The sequence below is a fragment of the Rhineura floridana genome, chromosome 2 (genome assembly GCF_030035675.1).
Source record: "Rhineura floridana isolate rRhiFlo1 chromosome 2, rRhiFlo1.hap2, whole genome shotgun sequence".
Lineage (NCBI taxonomy): Eukaryota > Metazoa > Chordata > Lepidosauria > Squamata > Rhineuridae > Rhineura > Rhineura floridana.
Window position 1 is genome coordinate 22208285 of NC_084481.1, and position 18463 is coordinate 22226747.

General features: G+C 40.6%; 1 protein-coding gene across 4 annotated transcripts in view; it reads left to right on the forward strand.

Moving 5' to 3' along the window:
• BOLL (boule homolog, RNA binding protein) overlaps positions 1 to 18155 on the forward strand; it is a 43873-nt gene extending 25718 nt beyond the window's left edge. For 3 of the 4 annotated variants that reach the window (XM_061612882.1, XM_061612881.1, XM_061612883.1), the window contains exons 9-11: positions 1666 to 1794; positions 5869 to 5967; positions 17551 to 18155. In XM_061612882.1, the coding sequence (XP_061468866.1) occupies positions 1666 to 1794; positions 5869 to 5967; positions 17551 to 17709 (387 nt within the window). In that variant the 3' untranslated portion in view covers positions 17710 to 18155. Of the gene's footprint in view, positions 1 to 1665; positions 1795 to 5868; positions 5968 to 16766; positions 16848 to 17550 lie in introns of those variants that run through there. The other variant, XM_061612884.1, reaches the window with a different exon arrangement.
• Positions 18156 to 18463: the final 308 nt, after the last annotated feature.

The window sequence follows — 18463 nt, forward strand, 5'->3', positions numbered from 1 at the left end:
AGGGAGGTAGAGGAGGCACTTTTTGCCAATTCTTCCCTTTCTCTGCAGCCTCCTGCCATCCTGAGGCAAGGGTGTACCTCAACCTGTGGAGCAAATTTTCAGAGGGGGAAGGTGACTAAACAAAAGCAATCTCCCCCCGCTTCTGCCTGTGGAAGCATCACCTGAGTGGAATTCCTGCTGGCAGGAGCATAGTATGGATTCAAGCCAGTAAATTCACAACTTAGAAATTTAAAGATAATATAATTTCAAAATACTACCTTCAAATGATTCATTACATCACCTCATCCAAGACACAGTCCCAACTAATTGCTTGTAGAATTTTGGAAGGCAGGAATGGAGAGGAAATGGACCAGTAAATGGGTAAGGAAAAGTAAGCTGGAATTCAGTTCAAGCTGGAAATGACTTATCATATAAATACACACACACCTTTTCAGGATAAATGACTTTGTAAGAAAATCCACACTATTTGTTGAATAAAGTTTAATAGAATTTTTTTTTTAAAAAAAATGTATAATCATTGTTCCAGGTTACTAAAGAGCGATCACAAAGGATTTGAAAACTAAATTGAATCATTACAAATGTGTAAGGGGAGTATCTAATCCTGTATAAAGTTAAAAAATGCATTATGTGATGTTAAAGTTTTGGCATTTCTAAAATCACTTTTAAGAGCCAAAGCTTATTACTTTGATTGCACCAATATATTTATTAACTCATGAATAAAGCAGATTGGAGAAGATAAAGCAAGGTTGCTTCAGATACCCTCTCAAGGTTCCCTGCTTAGGGTGTTGAGGGGGGATCTGAAGCAAATTTGCCTTGCCTACTCCGTTCTGCTTGCAGTTGCCTCTTCTAATCTGGTTCCATCTGAGGTAAATTGCCCTGGATTGGCTGCTAAAGGGCACTGGCTGTGTGGGAGAAGAGAGATTTGTGTGAGTGGGGGTTGAGCTTCTTGCCATATGCTTGGCATTCTGCTTAGGTGAGAACAGTATGCCTTACCAAGTACTTTATAGTTTTGATTAGAATTACTGAATGGGGAAGTCATGTTTTCCAAGTGAGAGCAGGAGATATTGGGTCCCTCCTGCTGGTGAAATCAAGAAAAGTATCAGAGAAGATGCTTTGGGTGAGAGAAAATGGTGGGGAATGGGTGGGCTGAGGGATAGGTGACTGAGGGATAGAATTGGCATGGTTGTGTGTTACTCATGTTTAATCTAGTTCTCTCGGTAGGAGAGAACAATTTTAAAAGTTTTTTTCATATTTGTATTAGATTTATTTATAGTTCACCCTTAATCATATGAGTTCCCAGGGCAGAGTACAACGCACACATTAGAAACCACAAATTACAAATGAACAAATATTATGCATCGGCATACCGATAAGAGCGGCAAATACAACATTAAAACCACAGGGCTAACACTGTACTGGCTGCTCAGTCTCTCGATCCTGGAAATGGCTGGGCAAACCAATGTATCTTTACTTGGTGTAAAAGTGCTAGAAGTGTCAGTGCTAAGTGTGCTTCCAGAGGGAAGGCATTCCACCTATATAATAGTTGCCATGTTTGTATTAGAATTTTATGTTACAATTTTTCTTTCTCTAGTTTGAATTCTGAGAATTGAGTGAGTTATATATATATATATTAAAAAGGCAAAACAATTTTTTTTTGTTTTTTAGTCTCCTGCCTCTCCCACTTCATTCTTTTATCTTCATCCTTCTGAAATCACTTATCAGCCCCTAGAAATTGCACAGGATGGTGGATGTGTCCCTCCTCCTCTTTCCCTAATGGAAGCTGCAGTTCCAGAGGTATTTATACTCAGACAAGTATTTGTAGGCTGCCTCTGCTCTATAGAATTAATTATTTCTAGATTGTTTCTGCATAGAGAATATAACAAAGAAAGCATTTGCTCATAATTAAACATTTTAGAAGTCTATGGGATTCCTTTCAATGAAGGCTGAGCCACCAGGGAGCAGGTTTGGCTGTCTGTCCTGTGGTGTCATGTTGTAGCACTTTTTCTCATAGACTAAATAGCAGCTATTCACTGAGAGAAATTAATCAGTAATGCTGGGATAGGAATAGACTTGCCCTAGTGACTAGTTTCTTGGAGCTTTGACCTCCACCCCCCCCCCGCAGTAGTCTTCCTGATTGTAGTTTCTTTAGTTTATCTTACAGAATTTTGAGGGAGCCATTTAAAATGAAGCCCTCTTCTATCAGTATGGCTCTGACCTTTCATCTGTAAAGCTTAGTCCTGATCTCTTATATATGTTTCTTAGAGTGCTTGCAGACGGGTCTTACATCATAAACAGGTTATAAAAGATTCTCCTGCTTGTTGTCCATACCAGTGGGCAGATTGTGTCAGAATGTATCTGGGCAGTGTTTTTCTGACTCCGCCCTCATTCACTTCTTTGTCCACCACCTTTTTCCGTTGTGTGTGTGCTGGTATTTCTGTACCTGTGCACATTCACCTTAAAAAAAAAATCCAGAAAGTAGTACAAGAGCAGATGATACAAGACTTAATTATCATGTTTAACAATGCAGAAAATGGAGGGTTGAGTTTTTTTGTTGGAGGGTGCAATATCCATTTCCATTTTTTTTATTTTTAAAAAGGTTTTAATACTGAAGTCTTGTGCAAGACTGATGCTTACCTTACTTGTATGAGATATGTGTAAGAGTGATGAAGAGTTCCATATTAAATGTTGGGGTTGTTTCTTTTTTTAAAAAAAAAAGAAGGTCCAGTGTATGCACTGCTGTGTACTCCAAGGTAATCTTCAAATGCGCTATGTGGAGATCTTGAAAGAACAGTTCCTCTGAACTTGGTTGTTGAACTTCTGATATAACTGCAGCATAATGCAGTCAAGGAAATAGGAACACTCATAATGCTTTGGTTGCTGGAAACAAAATATCAACTTTATGCTCATGTGAGGAGCCAGTGGAACTAGGGGTGTGGTAATAGAGAACACCCACTGAATGCCACCACACACATGACAACCCATCTACTTAAAAATGTAGTTGTTGTTGTTGTTGTTGTTAGTCGCCCATCTGGCTGGTTATCCAGCCACTCTGGGCGACGTACAAAATAAAACGTACAAATACATTAAACATTAAAAATCCGAAGCAATAACAGTAAAACCTAGCCCACCCCAAAAGCCTGCCTAAAGAGCCAGGTCTTCAAGGCTCGGCGGAAACTCATCATAGAAGGGGCATGGCGGAGATCATTTGGGAGGGAGTTCCGCAGGGTGGGGGCCACAATTGAAAAAGCCCTGTCCCTAGTCCTCAGCAGTCTGGCTGTTTTAACTGGTGGGATGGAGAAAAGGTCTTTTGAGGCTGATCTTGTTGGGCGGCATCGCTGATGATGCTGGAGGCGCTCCTTCAGATAGACTGGGCCGAAACCATGTAGGGATTTAAAGGTCAAAACCAACACCTTGAATTGGGCCTGGTAAGCAACTGGTAATCAGTGCAACTCTTTTAGCACTGGAGTGATATGATCTAGTCGGTGGCTGCCTTTAATCAGGTGCGCCGCCGCATTCTGTACCAGTTGCAACTTCTGGACCATTTTCAAGGGTAGCCCCACATAGAGCGCATTACAGTAGTCTAGGCGAGAGGAGACCAGGACATGTACCACCGATGGGAGCAGATGATTGGGAAGGTAGGGGCGCAGCCTCCGTATCAGATGGAGTTGATACAGCACCGCCTGGCTTACAGCTTTTAAACCAGCAGTAACCATGGATGGATTATGGATTGTTTTTGCTCACTGGGAAGATCTATGGGCAGAGCAGTCCTACTTGGAGAAGGGTAGCGGAAGTGGAGCCAGCGGAAAGGGAGGTGGCAGAAGGTTCCACCACACCCCAACTCGAATCAGAAGCCCCTGGGAGGGGAGCATGCTGGCTGCACCGTAGAGCTTGGCAGAAGGAAAAAAATGTTTTCTTTGCCATCCTTTTTCCCGGTGAATTGACTGCTACGATTGGGGACCGCAGGATTGAGCCAAACATGTCTCTCCTTGATTCCATCCTGACACCCCCCAATGCTCCTTTTTCGGGCCTTCTGCCAGCTTCCCAACTGCGCCCCAGTGGCAGTGGCTTTCCCCAGCTGCATTAGAGTGGGGGAGTTTTGCTGGCACAGCCCGGCTGCGCCAAATCCCTCCTCCACCAAGGATACGCTGCATCCTATATCCCTTCAGCCAGCTTAAATGCCAGTTGGATTGCGCCCTAAATGTAGAAAGTATGGGCTGGTATTTTGATGACAATGACATGATGTGGATGCTGTGAAAAATGGGTCCTCCACACTCCCATTTGGAAGTGCCATTAATCTTGATACTGTGTGGCAGAATCTAGTAGACTAGCTTTTATATTATATGCTACTAGATTATTCTTGCATTCTGCAAGCATAGGTAATATAGTCCCAGCTGTTATTAGAAATCCCACACACCACCAATGCTCATTCAAGCACATGAATTCAAGCATATTCCCCCAACATCCCACATTCCATTTGCTGTTAATTCCTCTGTTGTGATTATTGTCTCTATTAGGAGATGAAGCCCTGAATTTTGACTTTTAGTTTTAAAAATGTTGCATATTCAGGCTTTACTAGTAATTAAACTCTTGGGCCATGAGTGAATAAAATTTTCAGTCATATCAATGTTGCCAAAATAGCTTAACTGTTTTGGGGTATATCCCTTTCCTTTTTAGGCAGAAATGTACACATGTCCCACTTTCACATTATTATAGTAATCAAGATGTCTTGACTACATTCTGACATCTAGCAGCACATGAAATTTACCTCATAATCAACACAGAATGATCAAACCTACACATACTAGCATAGCTTCAAAAGGCACACAATGATAGTGGTGTTCAAGTAGGCTTAGGGGCTTCCATCAGCGGAAGACCTTCATGTAGAATCTTCAAATAGAATTCTTAGGTTTTTCCTACCACATTTTGAGAAGTTGCTGGAGATACAGTTGGTAGGTAGTTTCACTGTCACATTCATATTGGTAGGGGTAATTAGGAACCCTGACAGCTTAGCAAGTTTAAAAAATGTTTTAAAAAAATATTGAAAACTTGGGGAGATGAAACACACCTAACTCCATAATTGTTGGGAGTACATGGAGTATGAAGTGGTTCAAGTTTGCTAAAAAAAAAAAAAAAAGTTTTTAACAAATATTTCCAGCAGCTTCTAGGCTCCACAGCAATCCCACTGGCTTGGGAGGATTAAAAATAAATAACTAAATAATCATACATTTGGCTTTTACCTACTTCACATGGAGTTAAAAAGAGAGACACATACATTTGTAAGGAACCATTTGTGCCAATAGGCTTAGGAAGGGACAGCAATCTTTTGCTCAGTAGTGATATGGATGATCGTTATGCAGTACCAGACAGCATGCTTAATGGGAACAAACATACTGTGTGGTAGATGGCCAAAACTCAACTCAATTAACAATTTTATAACCTGCAGTCCAAAGAAAAAGTTTTTTTTCATGCATCTTATACACATTTAGCACTGCCTGTTCTGCTTTTTCACAGGCTTCCTATAATTATTTAAATATACTATGGATTTCTTCCAGCTATTTTGAACCTTCCTGGCCCCAAGTCAAGTAAAACCTTGTCAGTAATAGCCCTAATGTCTACCCTACTACAGGCAAAAGGTCTGTACCTTTACATCTGTTCTGACAAAAAACTGCTGGAAATTTAGAGGTGATCTTTTAGTCCAAGGTCAGTGGGGTTCTTGGATACTTAATCCAGTATGAAAAAGTAGTTCCAAGATGATGTATTGAAAATCACTTTCTGAGCACATTTTTTTCCTCTTTGTATGCTGTTTTGTAAATGTACTTGTTTTGCAAATACATTTGCTGTAACAATGTTTATTTGTTTGTATACCAGCCATATTCGGATCACGGAGTTCAAGCAGCATATCACCAAGTTTATGCTCAAAGTGCCATAGCCATGGCAGCCCCTGTGATGCAACCTGAGTCTGTTAAAGTAAGGTCTATAATCTTATTTTACTTTGGGGGTGTATTTTAGCTGAATGGGGCATAATTCAAGTTGGATGGGGTAATGACAGAAAGAGAAAGACTTAAAGTGCCCTTTCACTTACAGAAGTATAGACATTATTGTTTTTATTTTTATTTTTTATTATAAGCCACATTAAGGTTTTGGAAAGGTGAGGTAAAATAGATTAAATAAATAAAAAATGAAAATCCTTTGTCACTTTATGTTGTTTTTTGCTTACTTTACACGCTGAAATTCTTTGAAATATTAGAAGTTTTAGCGTATACTTAGTAGAAGATATAATCACAAAATATTTCCTGTAGAGGGTGCTACAGTACTAAATGGCATTACTAACAAAAATCAGTAGGACTGATCAGTATCAAGCTATGAGAAATAATCATAGAAATATTTCAGTTAAAATTACTATTTTTCCTTTTTAATACTTTTAATACTTTAAATATTTTATATTTAATCCTCCAATATCCTTAGCTGCTCCCTCCAGTCCCACTCCAGTTCATTCCTGCGTTTGTCCAAGGCTGTTGTCTTGTCTGCTTCTCTTCTCTACTTTACCGTAGTGAGTTTTTGTTTGGTCTGTGCATTTGGGGTTGCATGTGAAGAGTGTGTGGTGAGAGAGTGTTTCGGTTTATTTGTTTCATGGGGGTGAATTTTTCCTGCCATTGGGCCCTGCTGAGCAGAGCCTCCAGCCCTCTCCACCTCCTTAGTCCTCTCCACCTCCCTTGTGGGGCTTGCAGCTGCAGCCCCACAGATCTCTGCATTTGGTCCTCAGCTTCAGACCCGGCTTGTTTATCTGACAGACCCAGCTTTCTTACCTCACGGGGCCCGTAGCTGTGGCCCCAGAGGTCCTTTGGCATTCCCTTTCTCCTCAAATGAGGTTTGTGGCTGCAGCCCCAAATCTTTCCATGGCGGAGCTCACAGGAGCGGTGATGCTGGCTAGCCCTTCTTGACTGGGGCTTGTACCTGTGGCCCTAGTGCTTTTCCTGCCCCGAGCTGGGACATTGGCTGGTGCCCTTCTCAAATGGGACTTGTGGCTGTGGCTCCGGTGCTTTTCCTGCCCAGGGTGGCATTGCTGGCTGGCGCCATTCTCAAACAGGGTTCATGACCGTAGCCCAGATCTTTCCAGGCCGTTTCCAGAGGCAACAGTAGAATAATGTTCTGGCTCCTCTATTTGCCTCAGTGTAGTGAAGGCATATGGATTGCCTTATGAGCTTCAGCTCAAAGCTCCAGTTCTCCCAAAGCCGGAACAGCAGCAGGTCATTTCTAAAGGCAACAGTAGAATAACCTGGTGCCTCCTTCAGGGGACCTCAGTGTAGTGAGGGATATGAATTGCCTCATGAGCCTCAGTTCAAAACAGCACAAGACCTGAACAGCAACAGAGGCAACAGTGGAATAACCTGGTGCCTCCTTCAGGGGACCTCAGTGTAGTGAGGGATATGAATTGCCTCATGAGCCTCAGTTCAAAACAGCACAAGACCTGAACAGCAACAGAGGCAACAGTGGAATAACCTGGTGCCTCCTTCAGGGGACCTCAGTGTAGTGAGGAATATGAATTGCCTCATGAGCCTCAGTTCAAAACAGCACAAGACCTGAACAGCAACAGAGGCAACAGTGGAATAACCTGGTGGCTCCTCTAGGGGGCCTCAGTGTACTGAAGATATATAAACTGCCTCATGAGCTTCAGCTCAAAGCTCCAGTCTGTCCCTCTGAACAGTTGCAGCCCTTCATAACTGTCAGTGTAAATTTTTATTATTTATTTATTCAATTTGTATCCTGCCCTTCCTCCCAGCAGGAGCCCAGGGCGGCAGACAAAGCACTAAAACACTTTAAAACATCATAAAAACAGATCTTAAAATGCATTAAAACAAAAACAGCATTAAAAACATTTTTTTAAAAAAAACTTTTTAAAAGGGTTAAAAACATTATTAAACAATTCTGAAACAGATGCAGACACTGATGCAGATGCAAATTTTTGCAGCCTTTATAACTATCTGAGCAAACCTTTGTAGCTTTTCATGAAGGCACATAACAACAACAAAAACGATAAGATTTTAATGACATTTGTTTACAAGACCTTTGTATATGTGTTCTGGCTGTTGCTGTTCCTTTGTTTGTGCAGTTGCTGTTTTCCTTGCTGGTCTGCCTGTCCTGTATGAGACTGCCGTCAGGGTGTCTCACTTCGGCCTAGTCTCAAATGAACGGGAGTGGGACCGGAAGGAGCAGCTGGGGTCTTGACTCCTCTGTATTCTTGCCTTCGGACACTAGGAGGCACTATAACATACATGATAGCATGATACCTGGGGAAACCACCTTTTAAGTGAGACCAACAGTCCGTTCTCCCCTTTTTCTTTCCCCACGCACCCCCTTAAACTGTTTGTGGGGTTCCTAACTCCTCCAGAGCAGATCTTGATGAGGAGGAGATAAATTCCATTGAGCTAATGCTTGCGCTAGCACAGGGATGTAGTTGAATACCACCCTTAGCCTGTTGAGACTACAAGGAGTCAGAACCCAGGCTAGATAAGGAGTTAGATCAGTGATTCTGTCTATGTGCATTTCTGCTTCCCCCTTTCTGTGGAGTATTAATTCCAGTGCAGAATCTTCCATCTATCAAACTTAAGATTCTTGTTGTTTTATTTGTTATATCTATTGATTCCCACATTCATGAGTGCATATGGCCAACTGTATGGAAAAGTTCTGTAGCTTGGCTGGCCAGTACTATAGCAGATAGTCCACAGATGAGCATTGTCCCGCTCCGTTTTATTTGGGTTGCTGCAGAGGCTGAAGGAAAATTACTTTTGTGGCTGCTTAGCAGATTCTCATTTTCACTAGGTAGCATCTGTTAATAAAGTGAGTTACTGAGTGGTTGCGTTCATCTTATATGTTTGTTTGAGCATATCGTTTATCCTCCTATAGACCCTCTCTGAAGATAAGACAGATTACTCTTGACCCACCTAATTCAGTTTAATCACAACTAAAGAGGCATACACAAAGCAAAAGCTGCGTCCTTGGTGCTGTGATTGCTCAACTTTTTCTTCACTAAGATGGCAAAATCTATGTTGATCTAGTGCAGTCAAACTAGAAACGGGGGGTGGCACGGGAAAATGTGTGTAATATGGCCATGATTGCTAGTGGACTGCCTACAGAGAGTACACCGCCCAGAGAGCCACTCGCTATGGGCGGTTTAAAAATGAAACAAATAAATAAAATAAATAAATAAAATAAATACAGGGCAGCCCTCTGAGAAGTCTAAAAGAACTATTGTAAGTCTTCTCACCTTCCAAGAAGCACACAGGGAAATTCTCTCTTACGGGGAACTCTAAAATATTGGTGCAAGTGCTCACTCTGACATTTCTGTTCTATTTTAAGCTGGAAGTGGAATAGCACCTTGCTTCTAGATTTTTAACACTCTGTAACCAGGTGACCAGTATCCCCTTTCTCCAGTCCCAAATGTTGCAGGGGTCATTTTCATTGGAATCCTTGTACGGGGAGAAAGTGTTAAATGCTCGGTCCTCCCTCACTAAATTCGTGCCCATGATTACCTCCCAAGCAGCATTTTTTTAAAAAAATTACACCCTTTTTGGGAGGGGAGGAAAAATGATAAAAAGGCAATGCTTTTTGGAAAGGGAAGGGTTAAAGTAATGAGTTGATTTCTAGACAGGAGAGACAGACCATAGAGAAAGAAATGGCTAGAGAGCAATCTACACAGACCATAACTAACTAGAATACCAGTGCACTAGGTCATCTACACCTGGGAAAATTGTACAGCTATTCTATTGAGTTTCAAAGTAAGTAAGCTCTAAACGAGAGGCAGATGTTTTGTGCAGATCCCTTGTAAAAAGTAAGTAGACAAAATGTGGCTATTCTGCAGTAAATGCCAAGTGTGGTACCAGCCCAAGTGACAATCTGTCCAGGAATTGAGAGGGCAGAAATTTTCTACACAGGGAACGCTGCATATCTGAGAAAGGTCTAAACCAGAACCTTTGTCTTACATTTAGTTTCCAATATGTGTGCATTTATTTTTCTCCCTGAATGATAGTCCATCAAGTAAGCTGTTATTGCCACCTAGTATCTGAAGGTGGGAAATGCAAGCAATGTCAAGGAAGTAGGCTTCCTTTTTAACTCAACTCCAGTCCATTTCCTGCCTTCGTCGGAGGCGGTTGTTCCTCAGCTCCTGTTTCTAAATTGTTTTGGGGTGTGTGGGTTTTTTTTGGTGGTCTCCATGAGTTTGTTTCCTTTGTTCTTCTTGTTTGTAACTTAATTTTCTTCCTTGGTATGTACCTGGCTCTTCAGTCTTTTCCCTGTCCTCCCTCCTGTCAGACCCAGTCCTCTTGTCACTCTATTCCCAGTCAGGGTCAGCTCCATCTTTTCTTTCTCTCGTTGGTCCTCCCTCTTTTCAAAAGATGGTCAAGTGTGGTACTCTTCATTCAATAAGAACATGAAAATTGTACTTTTGGATTAGACAAAGTGTACATCTAATCCATCATGCCATTTTCCACAATGGTTAGGCAGATGCTTTTAGAAAACCCATGAGTAGGTTTTCTGGAAAACCCAGAAGTAAGTCCTTTCTTTGGACAGACTGGTAGGGTAAAGATCTAAACAACAACAACAATAATAATAATGGCAAAAATCCTAGGAACTAGTATTCACTGGCATGCTGACTTAGGGATGGGAGAGAAATTCATTCTAGTTCACATTTATATGCTAATCTATGTAATTCACATTTTCCAAACAATACAAGTACTGAAACACAGCCATCCTTCAAAATTCGCAATTCTCCAAAATTTTGCAGTGAAGTTTTCTAGCAAAGTAATATGTAAAGGTAAAGTGTGCTTAAAAATGTGTATATGAAGGAAAATAGTATACAAACATGCATTATGTTGGGGAACATTAATATGCAAAAAAGTACATTTTAGGCAAAATTGCCTACAAAGATTTGTGGATTGGGAAAAATCTGGCACCAAAATGCTGCTAAATTTTCATGAGGACTTTTTTTAAAATTGCAAACAGATGAGGAGATGTGGAGAACTAAACTTAAGAGTAGAAAAATGAGAAACTGAGAAAAACTGAAATTGACCGATTTGCCCATATCCCTAAATGCCAGGGAGGAGCTGAACAGTCAACAGTTATCTACCTTTTCTCTTTCTCTCCTTTGTCAATTTTGATAATGACAATCTTAGTGCATTACTGTTGTTCAGAGCTTTAGCGCTGTTCTTTTTATGTGCACATGTGGAACTCAGTGTATGGTGTCCCATCTGGGCTGCATGTCCATGTGTTTTCAGTCCTGTTATGGAATGAGGTGCCTTGACTCCTGAATGCATAGCATCACGAGCCAGTAATTTCTTTAAAAAGATTAATCCCAGCATCCATTATCTGGGGTGTGCATTTGTTTTATAACAAAAAACACAACTAAATGGGGCCCATCACTTCACCTTTCATTCATAATGAAACTAATGAAGATGCCTATCATTATACAGCCACAAGAGTGGCTGTATACTATAGTCAGTGTGGGTTTTTCACATTCTGCAATGTTAAATTGAAAATACCCCCATGCCATTCTGATGCTTCCCATAAGCTCATTTCAAAACAAAACCTTACAAAACTTATAGTTCTGAACTCAGAAACGCTTGCTTAACAACCTGCTCAATTTTCATGGCGATACACAAAACAGTCAGAGAGAATAGAGAGTTCAAAGTCTAAAAATAGAGGGGGGGAAACCTAGAGCCCTTTTGGACTTTTTTCTCTGAGAGTTCTCATAATCTGTTCACATTTATTAAAAATTAGTCATATTCCCAGAGTACCTGTAATCCTAATACTGACCTTGCCCCATACTGTGACCTTCATCTTCTGCAGTTTAAAAGTTAAAAAAATGCCTGGCTGATTTTTAATTAATTTAAGAAATTTTGGCTGGGAGCCTATGATAATGCGGGGCAAGCTCAGTAAGAACCAACTGTCAAGAGTTCTAAAGCCAGACTCACAGCTGCTGGGCTTGCCTAATCAGGGGGCCACACCCGCACCATACTTTGATTTCATGAGAGACAGTCATGGCTTCCCTCAGAGAATCCTGGGAAGTGTCGTTTGTGAAGGGTGCTGAGAGGAGACTCCTGTTCCACTGAGAGAGCTCCAGCGGCCAGACTGGTTTAACAGCAGCTCTGACTGAAGGTCTGTGAGGGGAACAGGGCGTCTCCTAGCAACTTTCAGCACTTCCCAGGATTCTTTGAGAGAAGCCATGACTGTCCAAAGTGAAGTAAAGACCTGGTGTGGATGTGGCCAGGGAAAGCTTTGGTTTAAATTTGGGTGGGAGGCTACATGTGCCTGCTGTAGAATAAAAAGGTGGGGGAAAGCCTGAAAAAGAATGATACTGTTCAGAATGTTTTCCTTTTGGAAAGGAAAGGGGCTCTGCCCAGTGCTCACCCACCCAATCTCCTACCCTCCTTGCCCCTCCCCCGGGTCAGTGTTGGACTACAACCTGGGAGACCAGAGTTCAAATCCCCACACAGCCATGAAGCTGACTGGGTGACCTTGGGCCAGTCACTGCCTCTCAGCCTTAGAGGAAGGCAATGGTAAACCACCTCTGAATACCGCTTACCATAAAAACCCTATTCAAAGGGTCACCATAGGTGGGGATCAACTTGAAGGCAGTCCATTTCCATTTTCAAACATGATTGCATAGAAATAAATTCCATTGAACTCAAAAAGTATGCAAATGATCAAACCCTCCCTCCTATCCCCCCTCTTGCCCCTTCCCTCCCCCTTTGCCCTTCCCTCCCCATTCGCATCCCCTCCTTCCCCCTCCCCCCTCCCCTTCCTCCTCCCCATGGTCAGTTTCACCTATCCTAAGCATGATTGCAGGGGAGTGAATCCCATTGAACTCAATAAGCATGCAAATGATCAATCCATTCTCAGCAAACTTGCACAGGATCCCATTTCTTACCTCCCGGATTAAAAAGCAGGGAAATTCACTAATAGGCAAAAAACCTTGCGGTTTAAGAACGTACCTATAGCCCACAGCTATTTCTATCGAACTTTAAAAAGCAGGGAAATTGGGCAGCTATAGTGAATGCACCAGGGGAGCAGGAGACCAGACCTCCTCTCTAAGATACTGTACTGCCCTACAAATTGGTCAAAATGCAAACACAATTTGGTTTGGTTTTTCACAGTCCAATCCACTTCCTGTGTAGCTTGGAAGAATTTGGTAACGTGTGCCTCTGAGCATATGGTGAGTGGTGGCAACACCTGCCATCTCCAAAGATGGAGAATTATATTTTTGTATGTTTGTTGGTGTGCTTCTTTCCTGTGTTACTAATGTTTCTACAGAGAATCTAAACTAGAAAATTTTATTTCCCTCATTATTCATCCTAGAAATGTGTCAAATTTATTTTTATTAATTTCAAAGCCTTTTTATTGGTCAGTGTCATATGATGGTGAAGACAGCATTTTTTTGTGTTTCAAATTGGAGGTTATGTTCTGTTTCTATTTTGGGTGCATTAACAGCGGAATCTGAAACTGCAGTTTGATGTAAAATCAGACTGATTCCAATATGTTGCTACTTCAGCAATGACTCTAGCTGTTGAAAAAAAGAGGATGCATGTTTTCAGCCTGCTATGTTTAAACCACTTCATTTCAGGCAAGGTGGGCGCAGTCAATTAAAAACATAGAGCACACCTAGCATTTTGCTAGAATATATTTCACTTCCCACTGTTTTATCTTGTGCAGATTGAGACACTCCTGAGATCCACTGGAGACTATTCTGCAGAAGTTAGTGCCATTATTCCACAATTATGTTTGGAGTTTTTTTAGTCTAAGTTTTACAAAGTGTTGCTGTACTTCACATATTCACAGAAATAGAAAAAAAGAAAATGATTTCCTATAGGAAACTTCACTAAAATTATAAAGGAAATCAGACATATTCAAAATGACCATCTGAACTATATCAACTGTCTTAATAATATTGCTTCCTCCCTGCTAAAACAAGATCAGCACAGCACATGTCTTCTTTCTGTTATTTCGGCTGAATGCAGGTGTTGCCACCACTCACCATATGCTCAGAGACACATGTTACCAAATTCTTCCAAATGTCCTATATTCTAAATGTCCTATAGCTCAAATACCACTGCAACCCAAATTCATGGGAAATCCATCCATCTCCACCCTGACAGATTCTAATTTTTTTGCTTCAGATAGATTCATCTTTGTGTTTGGACATACTGCAGAGTGTTATGGCGAGCAGCTGCTGCAGCTGGGTATTTCAGTAGGAATGGTGGTCCAGAAGGCTCCTTTCATGGAGCTGGATACCATGTCCCTTAGTCTTGGCATGCTACTGGCACCCTTGTTATGTCACTAAATGCTTCCTTGCCTTCCTTAACTTATAATTGATTGTCATTCGTGGTCACAGGGACACCTGAGCTCAAAACAGGCAGCAGCATGATGTAGGAGAGACAAGCTGACGTGTGCAGCTTAATTTAAATTATGGTGGGGAACCTTTGGCCTTCCAGAAGTTGTTGGCTCAGACTATCTGGCTTCAGTCCCTTGTCTATCTGAAAAGTTTTTTTCTGTGACTTACTTTGGAAGAGATTAAAGGTGGATTTACCTAACACACCTATGCAGAGGGAATCTCAGGAGCTCAGTCATACTAGCTAGCTATGCCGAACGGACAAACAAACACTTAACTGCCATTCAGGCACTCTCTGCGATTCGTTAACAAACTACATAGAAACACCCATACGCATTCACGGATGATTAATCTCAACATTAAATGGAAATGGACTGCCTTCAAGTCGATCCCAACTTATGGCGACCCTATGAATAGGGTTTTCATTGTAAGTGGTATTCAGAGGGGATTTACCATTGCCTCCCTCTGAGGCTAGTCCTCCCCAGCTGGCTAGGGCCTGCTCAGCTTGCCACAGCTGCACAAGCCAGCCCCTTCCTTGTCCACAACTGCCAGCTGGGGGGCAACTGGGCTCCTTGGGACTATGCAGCTTGCCCACGGCTGCACAAGTGGCAGGGCATGTAACCCCTGAGCCACTGACTGTGGGGGTGATCTTTAGCTGGCCCTTGACTCCCAGGAGACATGAGTGGGGATTGGAACTCGCAGACTCTGGACTCCCAGCCAAGCTCTCTTCCCCACTGTGCTATACCAGCTGTAATCTCAACATTAACTACTAATAAATAACTTAAATAGACAAATAAATAAGGATATAAATCAGCCAGACTGAAGAGCAAGGCAAAAATCAGTACTGCTCATGCGAGGCAGGAAAAAGAACTATCACTCTGTGGTGGGAGGAGCCGTGGTAACAGTCTGTTTGGAGTGTTAACTCTTTCCTGCCTCAAGCACTAGCAAGGAAGACAATAGCCACTTGGGGTGTCCTGGTGCCCACAGAGAAGCACCTTTCTGGTGAGTAAAACGGTTCCTTCTTTCCCCCCAAGATTTCAACATCGATTAGTCTTCAGACAACCAGTTGCACTAAAACAAACAGGGAGGATAATCTTTATATGCCCATTTAGGAATGGAGGGCAAACACAGTAAACACTGAATAATATTCAGATACCAATACGTCATACTGTTTCTATCTAATAGCAAACAAGATGGATTTAATTTATTCTCAGATTTGGAGAACCTTATGCAGTGCTTCTGGGAGTGATAGGTACGTTAGAGTATTTTCATTATCAGTTCATCATCCTCGGGCATTCACGTAAATTCTAACCTGTGTATTTTCATCAAGTTATGGACAATTCTAAATGACTATTCCTTCAATTAGAACAAGAATCTCAGCCTTGTTCAGATAGTGCTTGTGAAAGTCATAATTACTGCCAGATAAGTACAGAAAGTTTGTAACCTACTTTTTCCCCTTAAGGAGATGTCCAAAGTGGCGAATAACAAATGTAAAAATAACTGGCAGACAATGCAACTAATTTAATAAGAGTGTCACATAATCCCAAAATTTAGCATTGGCCAGAATTTTAGAAACTTCTTTCTGAATTTATTGAAGTTCTGAACAGTCTTTAAGGAAATATATAGAGTACATTGCAATAATCCATTCTGAAAGTAATTGATGCATGAGCAATAATGGCCAGGTCTACTGCCCAAGGAACAGGAAGTTGAAATTAATCATGTTTTAGTTCCATTGAAATCATCTGGTCTTAACTTAGTCATGACTATCTTAAATTGCATTGATTTCAATGGGATTAAAGTGTGACTAATTTCCTGTGGATGAAAACCCATGTATCTTCTACTTTTGTAATGTGATGTAACCCTTATAGGAGTGGGATTAGGTTGACTATATTGAAAGGTGGTGTCACACCTTGGAGGGGACAGCACCTCTACTGGATTAGGGTGTTTCAGGGGTAGGATCTGGGTTTTTGAAGGTTGGGACATTGCTGAATTTTGCAGTCAGGTGGATGGTTATAACTGACAGGATTCCAGAAAGAAGACAGTTGGGCCAAGGCCTCTGGTTAAGTTGGGCTAAGGCCTCAGGTTGGCCTGTAATCAAAAGTATAGAAAGTCCATCAAGAAAAGGCAGAGAGGAATAGGTAGTGATGATGACAAGACCAAGAAACAAGGAGTAAGTAGAAGTGAGGCACAGTGCCACATCTGAGAGTACTACACAGGAGAATGTACTTCTTTGTACAGAAAGGGGAAATTACATAGCATCAGGAAGTGACAGTGACCAATAATGTCTACTGGGAGTGGATAGCAAGTAAGTAGGTGGTGAACCTACAGGGGAGCCTAAGACCCTTACAGTTTTCAATGAAGAGGTGATTTTGACCTCTTGCTAAAGTTGCAGTTGATGAACCTGATTTGGGAGAAGCAGTTCTTGGCACAGGAGTAATGGAGAGAAGCAATATAGTGAATAATATGTTGAAAATCAAAAGTGAGTAAACCTTTGCATACATGTACTATTTATTTGTGGATAAACACAGAATTTTGCACAATTGACACAGTAATTGCTCAACATCTGCCCAGAACAATCTCTGAAGTCTGATGGATCAGTCAATCAATACTTTGAAATAAAAATTTCCCTCAGTAAATTGTTATTAAAAACCATCAAGAGCCGTTTTGTTTTATTATGTAATTCAGTAGCCTTCCACATTTTCAGAGACAAGTCTGTACTATGGGACTCACTTTTAATTTTTTTCTGCATTTTTCAGTGTGTCTTCTCTCTCCTTCTCTCTTCCTTTTGCCTAATAAAAAACTACAAAAATACTACAGCACACGCAGAAAAATTGATGATGACTTTACCACTATTCCTCACCTTAAGTTTGAACATAAGCTATTAGTTGAAGACTAGTGGTATAATTGGCTTTGTCCAATTTTGTAAGTAATATGCCAGGGTTTCTCTTTATTTTTAGTGCTTTTTTCAGTGAGATGGAAAAATGGTTTAATATAGTAAATGGGATAGTTTTGTGTTGTAAATTAATTCCTTTCCTTACAGGCTTCATTTTTAAATATAAAAATGAAGCCTGAAAGGAAAGGAATTAATTGATATATTTGTTATATATTTATTCAAAATGTATTATGATAAACTGCTATTTTGAAATGTAGGTTTTTTCCTCTATTTTTAGGAAGCCAGGATACACTCTTTGAGAAGAAATTTTTCTCATCCTTCATCTATGAGTTTGAAGCCTCGATATGCACGAAGTCCTCACTTTCATCCTAGAAAAGATTATAGATCAGACGACACAGTGCTCACTACTCCTTCTTCTACAGACTCTGTTAAATAGAACTATAGATATCTACTAAATAACTAATATGTTAGCACATGAAGGTATGTAATTTTGTAGCTCCTAATGTTTATTGAGTACTGCCAAGTCAAAATGTCTTGGCTTTTTGAAAGGGGTTTAAAGACCTTGCACTTGTAAACATAAATTCTTTACACTTAGTAAACATAAATTGCAGGATAAAATCATGGTTACCGTTTATCAATTGGTATTCTTATATGGTGACACAGACTTGTAATTGAGTAATATGCAGACTACACATGTATTGTTTATTAATGCCATTTAAAACTGGCATATTTGTTTTACAAGACAAACAAAATTCACTTTCATCTGATAAATTACAAGAATGACTAAATGCAATATTAAAAGCCGTTTTTGCTAGACGGAAAATGCATACTGTGTTGGATTCTCGATACTTTATTCAGCATTTCTGTTTGAGCATTTTATATGATTTGGTGCAAATGCTAATTTACATATTTCAGCTGAAATCAAATCAATCTTTTTTTTAAAAGTCCTTATAAAAACTAAAAATAGGACCATCTGCTTATGTCCACATAACTCTTTTTTATTTTTGTGGCTAATAGCATACAAAATATTATATGTTTGTAATATTAATTAATAAATAAATAAAAGTGTTGTGTTAATAATATAATTATTATAGTATTTCAAAACTTTCATTCAGCCTTTGTCCTCTCCCTGTGCAGGATCAAAATGAATCACTGCCTGTATCATGTCCTGAGGAGGAATATAATTCTCC